At 42.5% G+C, this 19,568-nt stretch overlaps 2 protein-coding genes across 2 annotated transcripts in view; both read right to left on the bottom strand.

Annotated features, from left to right (window-relative positions):
• LOC106589988 (cofilin-2) overlaps positions 1-3,569 on the bottom strand; it is a 25,258-nt gene extending 21,689 nt beyond the window's left edge. The window contains exon 1 of the mRNA XM_045710279.2: positions 3,497-3,569. The gene's annotated coding sequence lies outside the window, so the exon portion shown is untranslated. The remainder of the gene's footprint in view (positions 1-3,496) is intronic.
• Positions 3,570-9,178: 5,609 nt separating this feature from the next.
• LOC106589985 (calpain-2 catalytic subunit) overlaps positions 9,179-19,568 on the bottom strand; it is a 32,543-nt gene continuing 22,153 nt past the window's right edge. Inside the window, exons 11-21 of the mRNA XM_045710388.1 lie at positions 19,318-19,329; positions 18,372-18,583; positions 17,518-17,554; positions 17,323-17,388; positions 17,061-17,118; positions 14,885-14,949; positions 14,729-14,797; positions 14,492-14,570; positions 10,562-10,678; positions 10,343-10,401; positions 9,179-9,286 (exon numbers count right to left, since the gene is read on the bottom strand). Coding sequence (XP_045566344.1) covers positions 9,263-9,286; positions 10,343-10,401; positions 10,562-10,678; positions 14,492-14,570; positions 14,729-14,797; positions 14,885-14,949; positions 17,061-17,118; positions 17,323-17,388; positions 17,518-17,554; positions 18,372-18,583; positions 19,318-19,329 — 798 coding nt within the window. The 3' untranslated portion in view covers positions 9,179-9,262. The remainder of the gene's footprint in view (positions 9,287-10,342; positions 10,402-10,561; positions 10,679-14,491; positions 14,571-14,728; positions 14,798-14,884; positions 14,950-17,060; positions 17,119-17,322; positions 17,389-17,517; positions 17,555-18,371; positions 18,584-19,317; positions 19,330-19,568) is intronic.

Raw genomic sequence — 19,568 nt, 5'->3', positions numbered from 1 at the left:
GAACAGCTCCCCTCCTCCTAAAGGACACCAGCAGTATGATCTCAGAACAGCTCCCCTCCTCCTAAAGGACACCAGCAGTATGATCTCAGACCAGCTCCCCTCCTCCTAAAGGACACCAGCAGTATGATCTCAGAACAGCTCCCCTCCTCCTAAAGGACACCAGCAGTATGATCTCAGAACAGCTCCCCTCCTCCTAAAGGACACACCAGCAGTATGATCTCAGACTAGCTCCCCTCCTCCTAAAGGACACCAGCAGTATGATCTCAGAACAGCTCCCCTCCTCCTAAAGGACACCAGCAGTATGATCTCAGAACAGCTCCCCTCCTCCTAAAGGACACCAGCAGTATGATCTCAGAACAGCTCCCCTCCTCCTAAAGGACACCAGCAGTATGATCTCAGAACAGCTCCCTCCTCCTAAAGGACACCAGCAGTATGATCTCAGACCAGCTCCCCTCCTAAAGGACACCAGCAGTATGATCTCAGACCAGCTCCCCTCCTCCTAAAGGACACCAGCAGTATGATCTCAGAACAGCTCCCCTCCTCCTAAAGGACACCAGCAGTATGACCTCAGAACAGCTCCCCTCCTCCTAAAGGACACCAGCAGTATGATCTCAGAACAGCTCCCCTCCTCCTAAAGGACACCAGCAGTATGATCTCAGAACAGCTCCCCTCCTCCTAAAGGACACCAGCAGTATGATCTCAGAACAGCTCCCCTCCTCCTAAAGGACACCAGCAGTATGATCTCAGAACAGCTCCCCTCCTCCTAAAGGACACCAGCAGTATGATCTCAGAACAGCTCCCCTCCTCCTAAAGGACACCAGCAGTATGATCTCAGACCAGCTCCCCTCCTCCTAAAGGACACCAGCAGTATGATCTCAGAACAGCTCCCCTCCTCCTAAAGGACACCAGCAGTATGATCTCAGAACAGCTCCCCTCCTCCTAAAGGACACCAGCAGTATGATCTCAGAACAGTTCCCCTCCTCCTAAAGGACACCAGCAGTATGATCTCAGAACAGCTCCCCTCCTCCTAAAGGACACCAGCAGTATGATCTCAGAACAGCTCCCCTCCTCCTAAAGGACACCAGCAGTATGATCTCAGACCAGCTCCCCTCCTCCTAAAGGACACCAGCAGTATGGTCTCAGACCAGCTCCCCTCCTCCTAAAGGACACCAGCAGTATGATCTCAGAACAGCTCCCCTCCTCCTAAAGGACACCAGCAGTATGATCTCAGAACAGCTCCCCTCCTAAAGGACACCAGCAGTATGACCTCACTGAATCTCTCGATCGTCTCCCTGAGAACACCTTGTTAGTTACTTTTGATGTTTGGAGTCGTTATACACAAATATTCCACACGAGGGCGGTATTGAAGCCATGGGACATTTTCTTCTGCAACGTGACCCTAATGAACTACCTTCCAGTGCCTGCATTATAACATTGGCTGAAATAGTTCTCACACATAACTATTTCATGTTTGTACATGATTTCTTTATTCAGACGAAGGGTACTGCTGTGGGATCCCCCTTGGCTCCCTAACTATGCTGATTTGTATGTGGGTTACATGGAGAAACAATCCATTTTCAATCCTCTCAACAATGTTTTCTTGCCTTACATCATGATTTGGAGACGGTATATTGATGATATTATTGTGGAGGGGTGATGCAGAACTGCTTCAGGCGTTCCATGCTTTTCTTAACTCCCGTTCTGAACATTTGAGATTTACTCTCTGATACACGTCAAATCAGTTTTCTGGATCTTCTGATCTTGTGTGAAGATAATGTTCTCTACACTGATCGTAACAGGAAACCCACTGATCGTAACAGGAAACCCACTGATCGTAACAGGAAACCCACTGATCGTAACAGGAAACCCACTGATCGTAACAGGAAACCCACTGATCGTAACAGGAAACCCACTGATCGTAACAGGAAACCCACTGATCGTAACAGGAAACCCACTGATCGTAACAGGAAACCCACTGATCGTAACAGGAAACCCACTGATCGTAACAGGAAACCCACTGATCGTAACAGGAAACCCACTGATCGTAACAGTTTGTTGAGGGCTGATAGTTGTCACCCACTTGCCTTGAAAAATAGTTTGACCTACAGCCAATTCTGTCAAATCAAAAGAATTTGCAAAAAAAAACTAAAAGTCAGATTTTGACAGAAATATGGCTGAGACGCAGAGCAAGTTCAAGGAGAGGGGGGGGGGGGGGGGGTGGGGGGGGTACAAAAATGATCAGATTAATATTGCCATTGATATAATTCAAAACATTACCTTTTTCCAAGGTCAGTCTCGCAAAAAAAAAGACGCATTCGTGCGTTTTAACCTCTCGCTATTCAAAGCGCTCTGAACAAGGGAATCGTTCACAAACATCGGCACATTCTAAGATCCGTTGATAGTCTCGGTAATGTGTTTTTCGGACCATCCCCTGGTCGTATTCTCGCGGGGCAGAAATCTCAGAGACCAATTGGTACACTCGGATTTATCACCCCCAAGATATTCCTGAACAACGAAGGTGAATGGAAAAAAAAAAAAAATGTGGGTAAAACAAAGCGTGAATTAAAAGCATCTCGGAGCATCGTAGCACCATTAGGTGGTAAAACTCGACTTACCCAGTTGCGGCCCACTTTTTGGAAGCAAACCACTCGATTTCGTCTCTGCGTTATATTGGCATCGAACACGTCACCCTCCCATAGAGAGGGGGTGACCTTGATAATTTATTGTTAAAACGAGAGGCTGCCTGGATCTTTAGTTTAAAGACCCTTGCTCCCTTCGGTCTCAACATAGACTTCGATCTGAAGCCGTTCTTGTGATAATTGTGACTTTGCCAATTGTAATTGTTTGTAAGCTTGTGTAGTCTAAAATGTATCTATGATCGCATGCTATCCATTCGTTTTTTTTTTGTATGTTCTTTGTATGCCATTTTTTATATTTGAATTAACCAATGATATTAGGCCACACTTGGCCATGATTACAGTCTTTTGAGTTCAAGACAGGTGGGAACTCTGGGGGGGGGGAAGACTAAACTCACGAACTCAGGCCTCTTTCTAGAGCTCCGACCTGAAGATCAATGACGTCATGATTCAACCTCGTGTCCCGTCCCGTCCCCCCTGAGTTCCCAGTTGTCTTGAAAGCACCATAAATCCAGAGAATGCCAGACTTCGATGAAAAAAAGTTTGATGACAAAATTTGCCTACAAGGACTGCCGCACCACCATCCTGTTCAAGTGAGCACAAAAATGTCTTGTATCCTGCTTGTTACGAACCCCTTTGACCCTGCAAACTAGGGGGGGGGGACGGAAACGAGACCCATAACATATCTCATACAAATCAGGAACAGCTAGCTAACAAACCAATAAAATACAGCGGGTGGACCGCCCAGTTCTAACTAGGGTATTTAGACGGGTAATGTAAGGCCCAAGGGCAACTTGGCTTGGTATCCCCTTTTCCCACCAACAAACAAACAGCCATACACCACAACAATACATACTCACATGATAACGGAAAATGTGAGTCGTAGGCGCAAAAACAAAAAGAGTTATCTCCAGAGACAACTGATTGGGTTTCTTTTAAACCAAGGGAAAGGGGATGTGATTGGGTAAGGGAAAAGGTGTGTCTTCTGATTGGCGACTGATGACTGCCACCTGTGATTAGGGCAGAAGGAGAGAAAACAAATACACACAGGATACCTGTGTCCGTAACACTGCCGCATAAATGATGTAATATGCCAGGGAGGTACGTATAGTGTAGCTAAGAAAGAAATACTAAGTTTGTTGTGTAGTAAACTGTGAGTGGCTCACTAATAATTTGGTCCCTTTCCCCCCCTCATAACTTAGCCTACTGTTCTGACTTGGTGGTGCACATGTAGCCTTTAACCTGTTTTAGAGAAATGTCATCATTGAATATTGTAAGCTTACATGCCCCCTTTATCCTACGGTTCTGACTTGGGGTACAGGGAGAATACTGTACTAAACAGCCCATGTTCTGAACTCTGTCCCTGTACATTTTAAAAGTGCGGAACAAAGTTATATTGATTACGTCCGTCCTAGCTCGCTCATTAATGTCTTAATCGAAAATTACGGATTACCTCTTATCCGCTCGTCATTCCCTTATGCCACAGTATGTACATCTCAATTCTCAGTAGAAACCACATTTGTTTTAAGCAAGTCAGCCATATATTTTTTTTAAAAGGCAGTAAATGAGGCTGAATGAACTGTTTCGCTGCCAGACAAGCCTCTGTTGGTACCACTGCTACACCTGGCTAAGGATTCACTCCATGGTGCTGAAAAGAAAGCTCTGCTGTTGGGACAGCTTTATGTACTGTAGACCCTGACCGTTTGTGGGCACCGCTTATCACCGTTATAATGCAGTACATGTATTATTTAGTGTTGTGGCTTTGCTGGCATGTATCTAAAACATTTTTTGGGGACAAGTTTTCCCCACTATGATTTGCATGCAGGAAATCACCGCTGATGCCGTCTGCCATCTGCCCAGTTGAAACCAGGATTAATCCGAGAAGAGCACACTTCTCCAGCATGCCGGTAGCCATCGAAGGTGAGCTGCCGAACTGCAGTCAGGTCACGACCCTGGTGAGGACGACGATCACGCAGATGAGCTTCCCCGAGACGGTTTCTGACAGAAAGTATTTTTGTTTTTTAAACGTTTCTCACCAGGCAGGCCAGAACCCCACCCAAATCAAAACAGGCAGGAATTTCAGGCGATGTTTTCAAAACAGCTCTTACACTAAAAAGGGTATTATCATAATTTAGACCATTTTAAAAAGTATTATTCCAACCTCATATTTCCACACTATATAAAAACACATGAAAATCACCGGCATCATCTCATTTTCTTGTTTCATGATGGGAATATGGACCCCAATATGGAGTGGGTTTTATGCAGAATAATAACAGTATCTGGCTAAAATAATGTACAATACATCGATAAAAAGAGATGTTCGCTCACGGTAAAAAAAAAAAAAAAAACACCTCTCTTGTCCCATAAGGCACTGCTTCACGGCTGGATAGCTTGCTCTTCCGCTCTCAAAATCCATTTATCAACAGGGTTACCGCTAAGAACTGCTTTTCCTTGGTTGTAAATATAGCTAGCCCTAACACCTCAGCGCAGGCAAGCTGTTAGACAGGTCATTTTCCTAACCTGGCATAAGGGGTGGGAAACGCCAGAGCACCTGTTTTTACATGCCGAAATTGCCGACTAATGTGCGTTATGACACAGCTGCCTTCGGGCCAGTCAAAAATAGATCCCAGAGGAAGGATAAAAAGGGAGAACAGGCTCAGGAGAGAGAGACCTGCAGTATAGAGAACAGGCCCAGGAGAGAGAGACCTACAGTATAGAGAACAGGCTCAGGAGAGAGACCTACAGTATAGAGAACAGGCTCAGGAGAGAGAGACCTACAGTATAGAGAACAGGCTCAGGAGAGAGAGACCTACAGTATAGAGAACAGGCCCAGGAGAGAGAGACCTACAGTATAGAGAACAGGCTCAGGAGAGAGACCTACAGTATAGAGAACAGGCTCAGGAGAGAGAGACCTACAGTATAGAGAACAGGCCCAGGAGAGAGAGACCTACAGTATAGAGAACAGGCCCAGGAGAGAGAGACCTACAGTATAGAGAACAGGCTCAGGAGAGAGAGACCTACAGTATAGAGAACAGGCCCAGGAGAGAGAGACCTACAGTATAGAGAACAGGCTCAGGAGAGAAGACCTACAGTATAGAGAACAGGCCCAGGAGAGAGAGACCTACAGTATAGAGAACAGGCTCAGGAGAGAGAGACCTACAGTATAGAGAACAGGCCCAGGAGAGAGAGACCTACAGTATAGAGAACAGGCTCAGGAGAGAGAGACCTACAGTATAGAGAACAGGCCCAGGAGAGAGAGACCTACAGTATAGAGAACAGGCTCAGGAGAGAGACCTACAGTATAGAGAACAGGCTCAGGAGAGAGAGACCTACAGTATAGAGAACAGGCCCAGGAGAGAGAGACCTACAGTATAGAGAACAGGCCCAGGAGAGAGAGACCTACAGTATAGAGAACAGGCCCAGGAGAGAGAGACCTACAGTATAGAGAACAGGCTCAGGAGAGAGAGACCTACAGTATAGAGAACAGGCTCAGGAGAGAGAGACCTACAGTATAGAGAACAGGCCCAGGAGAGAGAGACCTACAGTAGAGAGAACAGGCTCAGGAGAGAGAGACCTACAGTATAGAGAACAGGCTCAGGAGAGAGAGACCTACAGTATAGAGAACAGGCTCAGGAGAGAGAGACCTACAGTATAGAGAACAGGCCCAGGAGAGAGAGACCTACAGTATAGAGAACAGGCTCAGGAGAGAGAGACCTACAGTATAGAGAACAGGCTCAGGAGAGAGACCTACAGTATAGAGAACAGGCTCAGGAGAGAGAGACCTACAGTATAGAGAACAGGCTCAGGAGAGAGACCTACAGTATAGAGAACAGGCTCAGGAGAGAGAGACCTACAGTATAGAGAACAGGCTCAGGAGAGAGAGACCTACAGTATAGAGAACAGGCCCAGGAGAGAGACCTACAGTATAGAGAACAGGCTCAGGAGAGAGAGACCTACAGTATAGAGAACAGGCCCAGGAGAGAGAGACCTACAGTATAGAGAACAGGCCCAGGAGAGAGAGACCTACAGTATAGAGAACAGGCCCAGGAGAGAGAGACCTACAGTATAGAGAACAGGCTCAGGAGAGAGAGACCTACAGTATAGAGAACAGGCTCAGGAGAGAGAGACCTACAGTATAGAGAACAGGCTCAGGAGAGAGACCTACAGTATAGAGAACAGGCCCAGGAGAGAGACCTACAGTATAGAGAACAGGCTCAGGAGAGAGACCTACAGTATAGAGAACAGGCTCAGGAGAGAGAGACCTACAGTATAGAGAACAGGCCCAGGAGAGAGAGACCTACAGTATAGAGAACAGGCCCAGGAGAGAGAGACCTACAGTATAGAGAACAGGCCCAGGAGAGAGAGACCTACAGTATAGAGAACAGGCTCAGGAGAGAGAGACCTACAGTATAGAGAACAGGCCCAGGAGAGAGAGACCTACAGTATAGAGAACAGGCTCAGGAGAGAGAGACCTACAGTATAGAGAACAGGCCCAGGAGAGAGAGACCTACAGTATAGAGAACAGGCCCAGGAGAGAGAGACCTACAGTATAGAGAACAGGCCCAGGAGAGAGAGACCTACAGTATAGAGAACAGGCTCAGGAGAGAGAGACCTACAGTATAGAGAACAGGCTCAGGAGAGAGAGACCTACAGTATAGAGAACAGGCTCAGGAGAGAGAGACCTACAGTATAGAGAACAGGCCCAGGAGAGAGAGACCTACAGTATAGAGAACAGGCTCAGGAGAGAGAGACCTACAGTATAGAGAACAGGCCCAGGAGAGAGAGACCTACAGTATAGAGAACAGGCCCAGGAGAGAGAGACCTACAGTATAGAGAACAGGCCCAGGAGAGAGAGACCTACAGTATAGAGAACAGGCTCAGGAGAGAGAGACCTACAGTATAGAGAACAGGCTCAGGAGAGAGAGACCTACAGTATAGAGAACAGGCTCAGGAGAGAGAGACCTACAGTATAGAGAGCAGGCTCAGGAGAGAGAGACCTACAGTATAGAGAACAGGCCCAGGAGAGAGAGACCTACAGTATAGAGAACAGGCTCAGGAGAGAGACCTGCAGTATAGAGAACAGGCTCAGGAGAGAGAGACCTACAGTATAGAGAACAGGCTCAGGAGAGAGAGACCTACAGTATAGAGAACAGGCCCAGGAGAGAGAGACCTACAGTATAGAGAACAGGCTCAGGAGAGAGAGACCTACAGTATAGAGAACAGGCTCAGGAGAGAGAGACCTGCAGTATAGAGAACAGGCTCACACGTTCAAAAGTTTGGAGTCACTTAGAAATGTCCTTATTTTTTAAAGAAAAGCAAATTTTTTGTACATCAAATAGATCAGAAATACAGTGTAGACATTGTTAATGTTGTAAATGACTATTGTAGCTGGAAACGGCTGATTTTTAATGGAATATCTACATAGGCGTACAGAGGCCCATTATCAGCAACCATCACTCCTGTGTTCCAATGGCACGTTGTGTTAGCTAATCCAAGTTTATCACTTTAAAAAGGCTAATTGATCATTAGAAAACCCTTTTGCAATTATGTTAGAACAGCTGAAACACTGTTGTACTGATTAAAGAAGCAATAAAACTGGCCTTCTTTAGACTAGTTGAGTATCTGGAGCATCAGCATTTGTGGGTTCGATTACAGGCTCAAAAGGGCCAGAAACAAAGAACTTTCTTCTGAAACTCATCAGTCTATTCTTGTTCTGAGAAATGAAGGCTATTCCATGCGAGAAATTGGCAAGAAACTGAAGATCTTGTACAACGCTGTGTACTACTCCCTTCACAGAACAGCGCAAACTGGCTCTAACCAGAATAGAAAGAGGAGTGGGAGGCCCCGGTGCACAACTGAGCAAGAGGACAAGTACATTAGAGTGTCTAGTTTGAGAAACAGACGCCTCACAAGTCCTCAACTGGCAGCTTCATTAAATAGTACCCACAAAACACCAGTCTCAACGTCAACAGTGAAGAGGTGACTCCGGGATGCTGGCCTTCTAGGCAGAGTTGCAAAGAAAAAGCCATATCTCAGACTGGCCAATAAAAATAAAAGATTAAGATGGGCAAAAGAACACAGACTGGACAGAGGAGCTCTGCCTAGAAGGCCAGCATCCCGGACTATGCCCCCTCTCTGTCTGAGTGTGACCCCCTCCCCATTGTTTACTGCAGATAGTGTTGCCAGCAATGCCACTGCCTGGGTGGGGGGGGCACCCCACAGGAATCCCCACCGGCTAGGTACAAGGTCGTCAAGGTTCTCATTAGCAGCTTTGAAGAATTTCCAACGCCAGGGTTGTTGGTTCGATTCCCACGGGGGACCAGTACAAAACAAATAAAGTATGAAAATGAATGCACTCACTACTGTAAGTCACTGTGGATAAGAGCGTCTGCTAAATGACTAACATGCAAAATGTAACCCAAGACCGTCAACGGACCGTTAAAGTCTTGTCCACAAACTAGACCTGTTTTCCATTAGCTTTAAAACTTCCCAAATGTCAGGGTTTTGCTGTTGCGGATCAAAATTAAACTGGAAATGAAAACATCACATATGTTTTTATTATCAAAGTGAATGTGTGAATGTGAATGTTCATTAGAATTTCCTCAACACGTAGAATCCTTCTTCTAGAGCAGAGACACATTCAGCCACTGTGGACGAAACAAGAGAACAAACCAGTCAGTGTTGGTCTCAGTCTCCCCGCCCCCCGTCTCAGTCCCCGCCCCCCCCGTCTGTCTCCCCGCCCCCCCCCCCCCGTCTCAGTCCCCCCCCCCCCCCGTCTCCCCGCCCCCCGTCTCAGTCCCCGCCCCCCCCCGTTTCAGTCCCCCCCCCCCGTCTCAGTCTCCCCGCCCCCCGTCTCAGTCCCCGCCCCCCCCCCCCCCCCCGTCTCAGTCCCAACAACCACCCCCCGTCTCAGACTCCCAACAACCCCCCCCCGCCCCACGTCTATCGCCGTCTAGGCCCACCCTGTATCCTTACCTCCAGCATGGTCAGACAGACTATAGACGTATGGCACACCCTGTATCCTTACCTCCAGCATGGTCAGACAGACTATAGACGTATGGCACACCCTGTATCCTTACCTCCAGCATGGTCAGACAGACTATAGACGTATGGCACACCCTGTATCCTTACCTCCAGCATGGTCAGACAGACTATAGACGTATGGCACACCCTGTATCCTTACCTCCAGCATGGTCAGACAGACTATAGACGTATGGCACACCCTGTATCCTTACCTCCAGCATGGTCAGACAGACTATAGACGTATGGCACACCCTGTATCCTTACCTCCAGCATGGTCAGACAGACTATAGACGTATGGCACACCCTGTATCCTTACCTCCAGCATGGTCAGACAGACTATAGACGTATGGCACACCCTGTATCCTTACCTCCAGCATGGTCAGACAGACTATAGACGTATGGCACACCCTGTATCCTTACCTCCAGCATGGTCAGACAGACTATAGACGTATGGCACACCCTGTATCCTTACCTCCAGCATGGTCAGACAGACTATAGACGTATGGCACACCCTGTATCCTTACCTCCAGCATGGTCAGACAGACTATAGACGTATGGCACACCCTGTATCCTTACCTCCAGCATGGTCAGACAGACTATAGACGTATGGCACACCCTGTATCCTTACCTCCAGCATGGTCAAACAGACTATAGACGTATGGCACACCCTGTATCCTTACCTCCAGCATGGTCAGCTCCACCTCTCCAGAGTCATCCATGTCCAGAGTTTTGAAGGTATCTGGGGAGAGAGCGAGAGAGAGAGATCAGAGACCGCAGCACCTTTCTGATGTCATATACACTGTGTTTCTGTGTAGAAAGAGGAAACGTATTAAACAGTCTCTATCCAGACCACTGTGTGTGTGTGTGTGTGTGTGTGTGTGTGTGTAGAGGTAACTCACTGAACAATGTCTCTAGGCGAATCAGGCAGCCCACAAAGTTGTCAAAGTCCACAGTCAGTCCAGGTTCACTGTAGCGGGCCACGATGATCTGGTGTAGAGAACTGTTCAGAGAGAAACCTACAGGAGAAAAAACAGAATGAGCAGAGAAAAATCTACAGTACTAGTTAACAGTAGTAACTATACCTATTATAACCACTACAGTACTAGTTAACAGTAGTAACTATACCTATTATAACCACTACAGTACTAGTTAACAGTAGTAACTATACCTATTATAACCACTACAGTACTAGTTAACAGTAGTAACTATACCTATTATAACCACTACAGTACTAGTTAACAGTAGTAACTATACCTATTATAACCACTACAGTACTAGTTAACAGTAGTAACTATACCTATTATAACCACTACAGTACTAGTTAACAGTAGTAACTATACCTATTATAACCACTACAGTACTAGTTAACAGTAGTAACTATACCTATTATAACCACTACAGTACTAGTTAACAGTAGTAACTATACCTATTATAACCACTACAGTACTAGTTAACAGTAGTAACTATACCTATTATAACCACTACAGTACTAGTTAACAGTAGTAACTATACCTATTATAACCACTACAGTACTAGTTAACAGTAGTAACTATACCTATTATAACCACTACAGTACTAGTTAACAGTAGTAACTATACCTATTATAACCACTACAGTACTAGTTAACAGTAGTAACTATACCTATTATAACCACTACAGTACTAGTTAACAGTAGTAACTATACCTATTATAACCACTACAGTACTAGTTAACAGTAGTAACTATACCTATTATAACCACTACAGTACTAGTTAACAGTAGTAACTATACCTATTATAACCACTACAGTACTAGTTAACAGTAGTAACTATACCTATTATAACCACTACAGTACTAGTTAACAGTAGTAACTATACCTATTATAACCACTACAGTACTAGTTAACAGTAGTAACTATACCTATTATAACCACTACAGTACTAGTTAACAGTAGTAACTATACCTATTATAACCACTACAGTACTAGTTAACAGTAGTAACTATACCTATTATAACCACTACAGTACTAGTTAACAGTAGTAACTATACCTATTATAACCACTACAGTACTAGTTAACAGTAGTAACTATACCTATTATAACCACTACAGTACTAGTTAACAGTAGTAACTATACCTATTATAGCCACTACAGTACTAGTTAACAGTAGTAACTATACCTATTATAACCACTACAGTACTAGTTAACAGTAGTAACTATACCTATTATAACCACTACAGTACTAGTTAACAGTAGTAACTATACCTATTATAACCACTACAGTACTAGTTAACAGTAGTAACTATACCTATTATAACCACTACAGTACTAGTTAACAGTAGTAACTATACCTATTATAACCACTACAGTACTAGTTAACAGTAGTAACTATACCTATTATAACCACTACAGTACTAGTTAACAGTAGTAACTATACCTATTATAACCACTACAGTACTAGTTAACAGTAGTAACTATACCTATTATAACCACTACAGTACTAGTTAACAGTAGTAACTATACCTATTATAACCACTACAGTACTAGTTAACAGTAGTAACTATACCTATTATAACCACTACAGTACTAGTTAACAGTAGTAACTATACCTATTATAACCACTACAGTACTAGTTAACAGTAGTAACTATACCTATTATAACCACTACAGTACTAGTTAACAGTAGTAACTATACCTATTATAACCACTACAGTACTAGTTAACAGTAGTAACTATACCTATTATAACCACTACAGTACTAGTTAACAGTAGTAACTATACCTATTATAACCACTACAGTACTAGTTAACAGTAGTAACTATACCTATTATAACCACTACAGTACTAGTTAACAGTAGTAACTATACCTATTATAGCCACTACAGTACTAGTTAACAGTAGTAACTATACCTATTATAACCACTACAGTACTAGTTAACAGTAGTAACTATACCTATTATAACCACTACAGTACTAGTTAACAGTAGTAACTATACCTATTATAACCACTACAGTACTAGTTAACAGTAGTAACTATACCTATTATAACCACTACAGTACTAGTTAACAGTAGTAACTATACCTATTATAACCACTACAGTATAGAGGTCGACCGATTCATCGGATTGGCCGATTTCAAGTTTTCATAACAATCGGAAATCGGTAATTTTGTACGTCGATTTAGCCGATTTTTTTCCCCCCCTTCCTTTTTCCCCTTTATTTAACTAGGAAAGTCAGTTAAGAACAAATTCTTATTTTCAATGATGCCCTAGGAACGGTGGGTTAACTGCCTTGTTCAGGGGCAGAACGACAGATTTTCACCTTGTCAGCTTGGGAATGCAACCTTACGGTTAAACTAGTCCAACGCTCTAACCACCTGCTTTACATTGCACTCCACGAGGAGCCTGCCTGTTACGCGAATGCAGTAAGAAGCTAAGGTAAGTTGCTAGCTAGCATTAAAACTTATCTTATAAAAAACAATCAATCATAATCACTAGTTAACTACACATGGTTGATGATATTACTAGTTTATATCTAGCTTGTCCTGCGTTGCATATAATCGCTTAGGTACACGTTGCTCCAACCATAAACATCAATGCCTTTCTTACAATCAATACACAAGTATATATTTTTAAACCTGCATATTTAGCTAAAATAATTCCATTGCACTGATATAATAAACGTTTTGTTTTCTAAATGATAGTTTCCGGATTATCGACCATATTAATGACCTAAGGCTCGTATTTCTGTGTGTTATTATATTATAATTAAGTCTATGATTTGATATTTGTTAGAGCAGTCTGACTGAGCGGTGGTAGGCAGCAGCAGGCTCGTAAGCATTCATTCAAAACAGCACTTTCCTGCATTTGCCAGCAGCTCTTCGCTGTGCCTCAAGCATTACGCTGTTTATGCCTTCAAGCCTATCAACTCCCGGGATTAGTGTGTTTTGCTAGCAGCCCTTCGCAATGCATTGCGCTGTTTGACTTCAAGCCTGTCAACTCCCGAGATTAGGCTGGTGTAACCGATATGAAATGGCTAGCTAGTTAGCAGGTGCACGCTAATAGCGTTTCAAACGTCACTCGCTCTGAGACTTGGAGTAGTTGTTTCCCCTTGCTCTGCATGGGTAACGCTGCTTCGAGGGTGGCTGTTGTCGATGTGTTCCTGGTTCGAGCCCAGGTAGGAGCGAGGAGAGGGACGGAAGCTATACTGTTACACTGGCAATACTAAAGTGCCTATAAGAACATCCAATAGTCAAAGGTATACGAAATACAAATCGTATAGAGAGAAATAGTCCAATAATTCCTATAATAACTACAACCTAAAACTTCTTAACTGGGAATATTGAAGACTCATGTTAAAAGGAACCACCAGCTTTCAGATGTTCTCATGTTCTGAGCAAGGAACTTAAACGTTAGCTTTCTTACATGGCACATATTGCACTTTTACTTTCTTCTCCAACACTTTGTTTTTGCATTATTTAAACCAAATTGAACATGTTTCATTATTTATTTGAGGCTAAATTGATTTTATTGATGTATTATATTAAGTTAAAATAAGTGTTCATTCAGTATTGTTGTAATTGTCATTATTACAAAAAAATATATATAATAACAAAAAAATTATAATAATAATAAAAAATAAAGAAAAAATATATATATAAAAAAAAATTAAAAATAATAAAAAAATAAATAAAAATAATAATAAAAAAATTCGGCCGATTAATCGGTATCGGCTTGTTAGGGCCTCCAATAATCGGTATCGGCGTTGAAAAACCATAATCGGCCGACCTCTACTACAGTACTAGTTAACAGTAGTAACTATACCTCTGTTATAGCGTTATCGTTTACTCACCAGCATCTTTCACAGCGATACGCATCTCAGCTGAGCTCATTTGACCAGAGTTATCCACATCCTTCTCCCTGTACAAGTCCTGAGAGAGAGAGACAGGAAAACGGAGGAGGGAGAGAGAACATCACATAAGACAGTCCCATAAACCACACGAGGTTGCTGGTGAGCACTTCAGATTTGTGAATCTGTTTTCTACAATATGAAGAAACTTAAAAGTGAGCTGTTAGAAGTTTAACGCACCAGATATTTCTCAATCTTAATCCACAGGATCTTAAACTCCACCAGACCCAACATGCCACTTCCATCTTTCTGTGAGAGGTAGGAGTCAAGGTAGATAAAAAAGCCAGGTATCACAACAGAACCCATCTGAAAAGAGATCTCGGAGTGAAAGGATACGTCCAACAGGTTGACCATGTTACGACACGTCACCAAGCTGAAGCCATCGGTAATGATGTCATCACCTGGAGACACACCATAGTGCATGAAAGGTATTCCAGCAACAACAGACTAGAGGTCGACCGATTTAATTAAGGCCGATTTCAAGTTTTCATAACAAAAATCGGTAATCGGCATTTTTGGACACCGATGATCATGGCCGATTACATTGCACTCCACGAGGAGACTGCGTGGCAGGCTTGACTACCTGTTATGCGAGTGCAGCAAGGAGCCAAGGTAAGGTGCTAGCTAGCATTAAACTTATCTTATAAAAACAATCAATCAATCTTAATCACTAGTTAACTACACATGGCTGATGATATTACTAGGTTAACTAGCTTGTCCTGCGTTGCATATAATCGATGCGGTGCCTGTTAATTTATCATCGAATCACAGCCTACTTCGCCAAACGGGTGATTTAACAAGCGCTTTCGCGAAAAAAAAGTGCCTTTCTTAAAATCAATACACAAGTATATAAACCTGCATATTTAGTTAATATTGCCTGCTAACATGAATTTCTTTTAACTAGGGAAATTGTGTCACTTCTCTTGCGTTCTGTGCAAGCAGAGTCAGGGTATATGCAGCAGTTTGGGCTGCCTGGCTCGTTGCGAACTGTGAAGACTATTTCTTCCTAACAAAGACAGCCGACTTCGCCAAACGGGGGATGATTTAACAAAAGCGCATTTGCGGAAAAAAAAGCATAATCGTTGCACGAATGTACCGAACCATAAACATCAACGCCTTTCTTAAAATCAATACACAAAAGTATATATTTTTAAACCTGCATATTTAGTTAAAATAAATTAATGTTAGCAGGCAATATAAAACTTGGGAAATTGTGTCACTTCTCTTGCGTTCATTGCACGCAGAGTCAGGGTATAAGCAACAGTTTGGGCCGCCTGGCTCGTTGCGAACTAATTTGCCAGAATTTTACATAATTATGACATAACATTGAAGGTTGTGCAATGTAACAACAATATTTAGACTTATGGATGACACACGTTAGATAAAATACAGAAACGGATCCGTATTTCACTGAAAGAATAAACATTTTATTTTCGAAATGATAGTTTCCAGATTTGACCATATTAATGACCAAAGGCTCGTATTTCTGTGTGTTATGTTATAATTAAGTCTATGATTTGATATTTGATAGAGCAGTCTGACTGAGCGGTGGAAGGCAGCAGCAGGCTCGTAAGCATTCATTCAAACAGCACTTTCATGCGTTTGCCAGCATCTCTTTGCAATGCTTCAAGCACAGCTCTGTTTATGACTTCAAGCCTATCAACTCCCGAGATTAGGCTGGTGTAACTGATGTAAAATGGCTAGCTAGTTAGCGGGGTGCGCGCTAATAGTGTTTCAAACGTCACTCGCTCTGAGACTTGGAGTAGTTGTTCCCCTTGCTCTGCAAGAGCCGCGGCTTTTGTGGAGCAATGTGTAACGCTGCTTCGAGGGTGGCTGTTGTTGATGTGTTCCTGGTTCAAGCCCAGGTAGGAGCGAGGAGAGGGACGGAAGCTATACTGTTACACTGGCAATACTAAAATGCCTATAAGAACATCCAATAGTCAAAGGTATATGAAATACAAAATGGAATAGAGAGAAATAGTCCTATAATTCCTATAATAACTACAACCTAAAACTTCTTACCTGGGAATATTTAAGACTCATGTTAAAAGGAACCACCAGCTTTCAGATGTTCCCATGTTCTGAGCAAGGAACTTAAACGTTAGGTTTTTTACATGGCACATATTGCACTTTTACTTTCTTCTCCAACACTTTGTTTTTGCATTACTTAAACCAAATTGAACATGTTTCATTATTTATTTGAGGCTAAATTGATTTGATTGATGTATTATATTAAGTTAAAATAAGTGTTCATTCAGTATTGTTGTAATATACATTTATATATATATAAAAAATGTAATAAAAAAGACAAAAAAAATGAAGAAAAAAGAAGAAAAAAAAAGAGAGAAAAAAAAAAAAATGAAATCGGCCGATTAATCGGTATCGGCGTTGAAAAATCATAATCGGTCGACCTCTAGAACAGACATGAACACAGCAGTTTGAAAGGTATTCCAGCTCCAACAGACATGAACACAGCAGTTTGCAATACAAAAGAAAAGGAATAATGTCTTACGCTTGGTCACAACTTTGTTCAGAATCCTCCGCAGTTCAAATGCAGAGATCTCACAGTCCTACATGGGCAGATAAACGGAGATACAGGTTGGTAACTATTGCCAAGACCAGCCTTTGTGATTGTTGTTGAATTGAAGTTTGGTCTGTACTAAAATCTGTAAGTTAATGTGTAATGGATACACTGTAAATATTACTTTCGAGCACTGGCAATAAAAACGGTAAGAAATCTAGAAATATACATATTTCTATAACACAATACTCACGTGTCCAGCTAGCTGTCCAAATAGATTCCTAAACCTTTCATCGATATCACCCTTCTCCACCACGATCTGCAGAAGGGACATAAGATATAAGTGGTACTTATGGAACATCGATCTGCATTACAGTTTGATTCCAGACTACCAAAGATTACCAATAATTAATATACCAATAACCACAACCCATCATATGATTTTTACCTCCTCAACGTGGGACTCCACAGAATCATCAAGATCTCTGGTAGAAAAGGAGAGTAGTTAAAACAGAATAGAACAGAGTAGAATCAAATGGAATAGAATAGATCAGAGTAGAATAGAACAGAGTAGAATAGAACAGTAGAATAGAACAGAGTAGAATAGAACAGAGTAGAATCAAATGGAATAGAATAGATCAGAGTAGAATAGAACAGAGTAGAATAGAACAGTAGAATAGAACAGAGTAGAATAGAACAGAGTAGAATCAAATGGAATAGAATAGATCAGAGTAGAATAGAACAGAGTGGAATAGAACAGAGTAGAATCAAATGGAATAGAACAGAACAGAGTAGAATCAAATGGAATAGAACAGAACAGAGTAGAATCAAATGGAATAGAACAGAACAGAGTAGAATAGAACAGAGTAGAATAGAACAGAGTAGAATAGAACAGAGTAGAATCAAATGGAATAGAACAGAACAGAGTAGAATAGAACAGAGTAGAATCAAATGAAATAGAACAGAGTAGAATAGAACAGAGTAGAATAGAACAGAGTAGAATCAAATGGAACAGAACAGAGTAGAATAGAACAGAGTAGAATCAAATGAAATAGAACAGAGTAGAATAGAACAGAGTAGAATAGAACAGAGTAGAATCAAATGGAATAGAACAGAACAGAGTAGAATAGAACAGAGTAGAATCAAATGAAATAGAACAGAGTAGAATAGAACAGAGTAGAATAGAACAGAGTAGAATCAAATGGAATAGAACAGAACAGAGTAGAATAGAACAGAGTAGAATCAAATGAAATAGAACAGAGTAGAATAGAAGAGAGCAGAATAGAACGGAATAGAACCTACTGGAACTCTGCCTGTTTCTCAGAGAACACCCTGACACAGAAGTCTCCATTGTTGTTAGGTTGGAACGTGGACGGGATGATGAGGTATTCTCCGGGGGGAAGACAAAAGCGGTTGCACACCTCCCTCAGGTTAATAAAGGTCTCGGAGCGAGCTGCTGACGCGTTACGCAGGAAGAAGTTCTTGTTCAGGTGGACCTGTCTCTGGCCTGAGTACTGGAACAAAACACACGTTTTATATATTTACACATTCTACCGTTTGGGGTCACTTAGAAATGTCCTTGTTTTTTTTAAGAAAAGCACATTTTTGGTCCATTAAAATAACATCAAATTGATCAGAAATACAGTGTAGATATTGTTAATGTTGTAAATGACTATTGTAGTTTTTATGGAATATCTACATAGGCGTACAGAGGCCCATTACCATCACTCCTGTGTTCCAATGGCACGTTGTGTCAGCTAATCCAAGTTTATCATTTTAAAAAGGCTAATTGATCATTAGAAAACCATTTTGTAATTATGTTAGCACAGCTGAAACACTGTTGTACTGATTAAAGAAGCAATAAAACTGGCCTTCTTTAGACTAGTTGATTATCTGGAGCATCAGCATTTGTGGGTTCGATTACAGGCTCAAAATGGCCAGAAATAAAGAACTTTCTTCTGAAACACAGGTGGTGGTGGTGGTGGTGGTGAGACCAGTGACTCCGTCTCATCTCAGACCTTCAGTACAACACACGTCAGTGATTCTAACTATATACTGTTCTGGGTTCTAACATTCATTCAGACTTAGTGATTATATCCCTGGGCCAGTGGAAAAGTTAATGCAGGGTTAATGACTACCTATCCCATAATAAGCTTTAAATGCTGATGGAGCAGAACCGGTTGCCCCTGTAATACCCCATTTCCATGGTTACCGATCACAAAAAGACCCGCCCCCCTTTCACACATACCTCCTCTGGCACCTGTGGAGAAAAGGAGAACAAAGAGTTTAGACCGGGCACGCTAGCTAGCCTGTTAGTGTGTTACAGACCGGGCATGCTAGCTAGCCTGTTAGTGAGACCGGGCACGCTAGCTAGTCTGTTAGCGTGTTACAGACCGGGCACGCTAGCTAGCCTGTTAGCGTGTTACAGACCGGGCACGCTAGCTAGCCTGTTAGCGTGTTACAGACCGGGCACGCTAGCTAGCCTGTTAGCGTGTTACA

The sequence above is a fragment of the Salmo salar genome, chromosome 28 (assembly GCF_965601325.2).
Source record: "Salmo salar chromosome 28, fSalSal1, whole genome shotgun sequence".
NCBI classification, from domain to species: Eukaryota; Metazoa; Chordata; class Actinopteri; order Salmoniformes; family Salmonidae; genus Salmo; species Salmo salar.
This window is presented reverse-complemented; position numbering and strand designations above follow the sequence as displayed.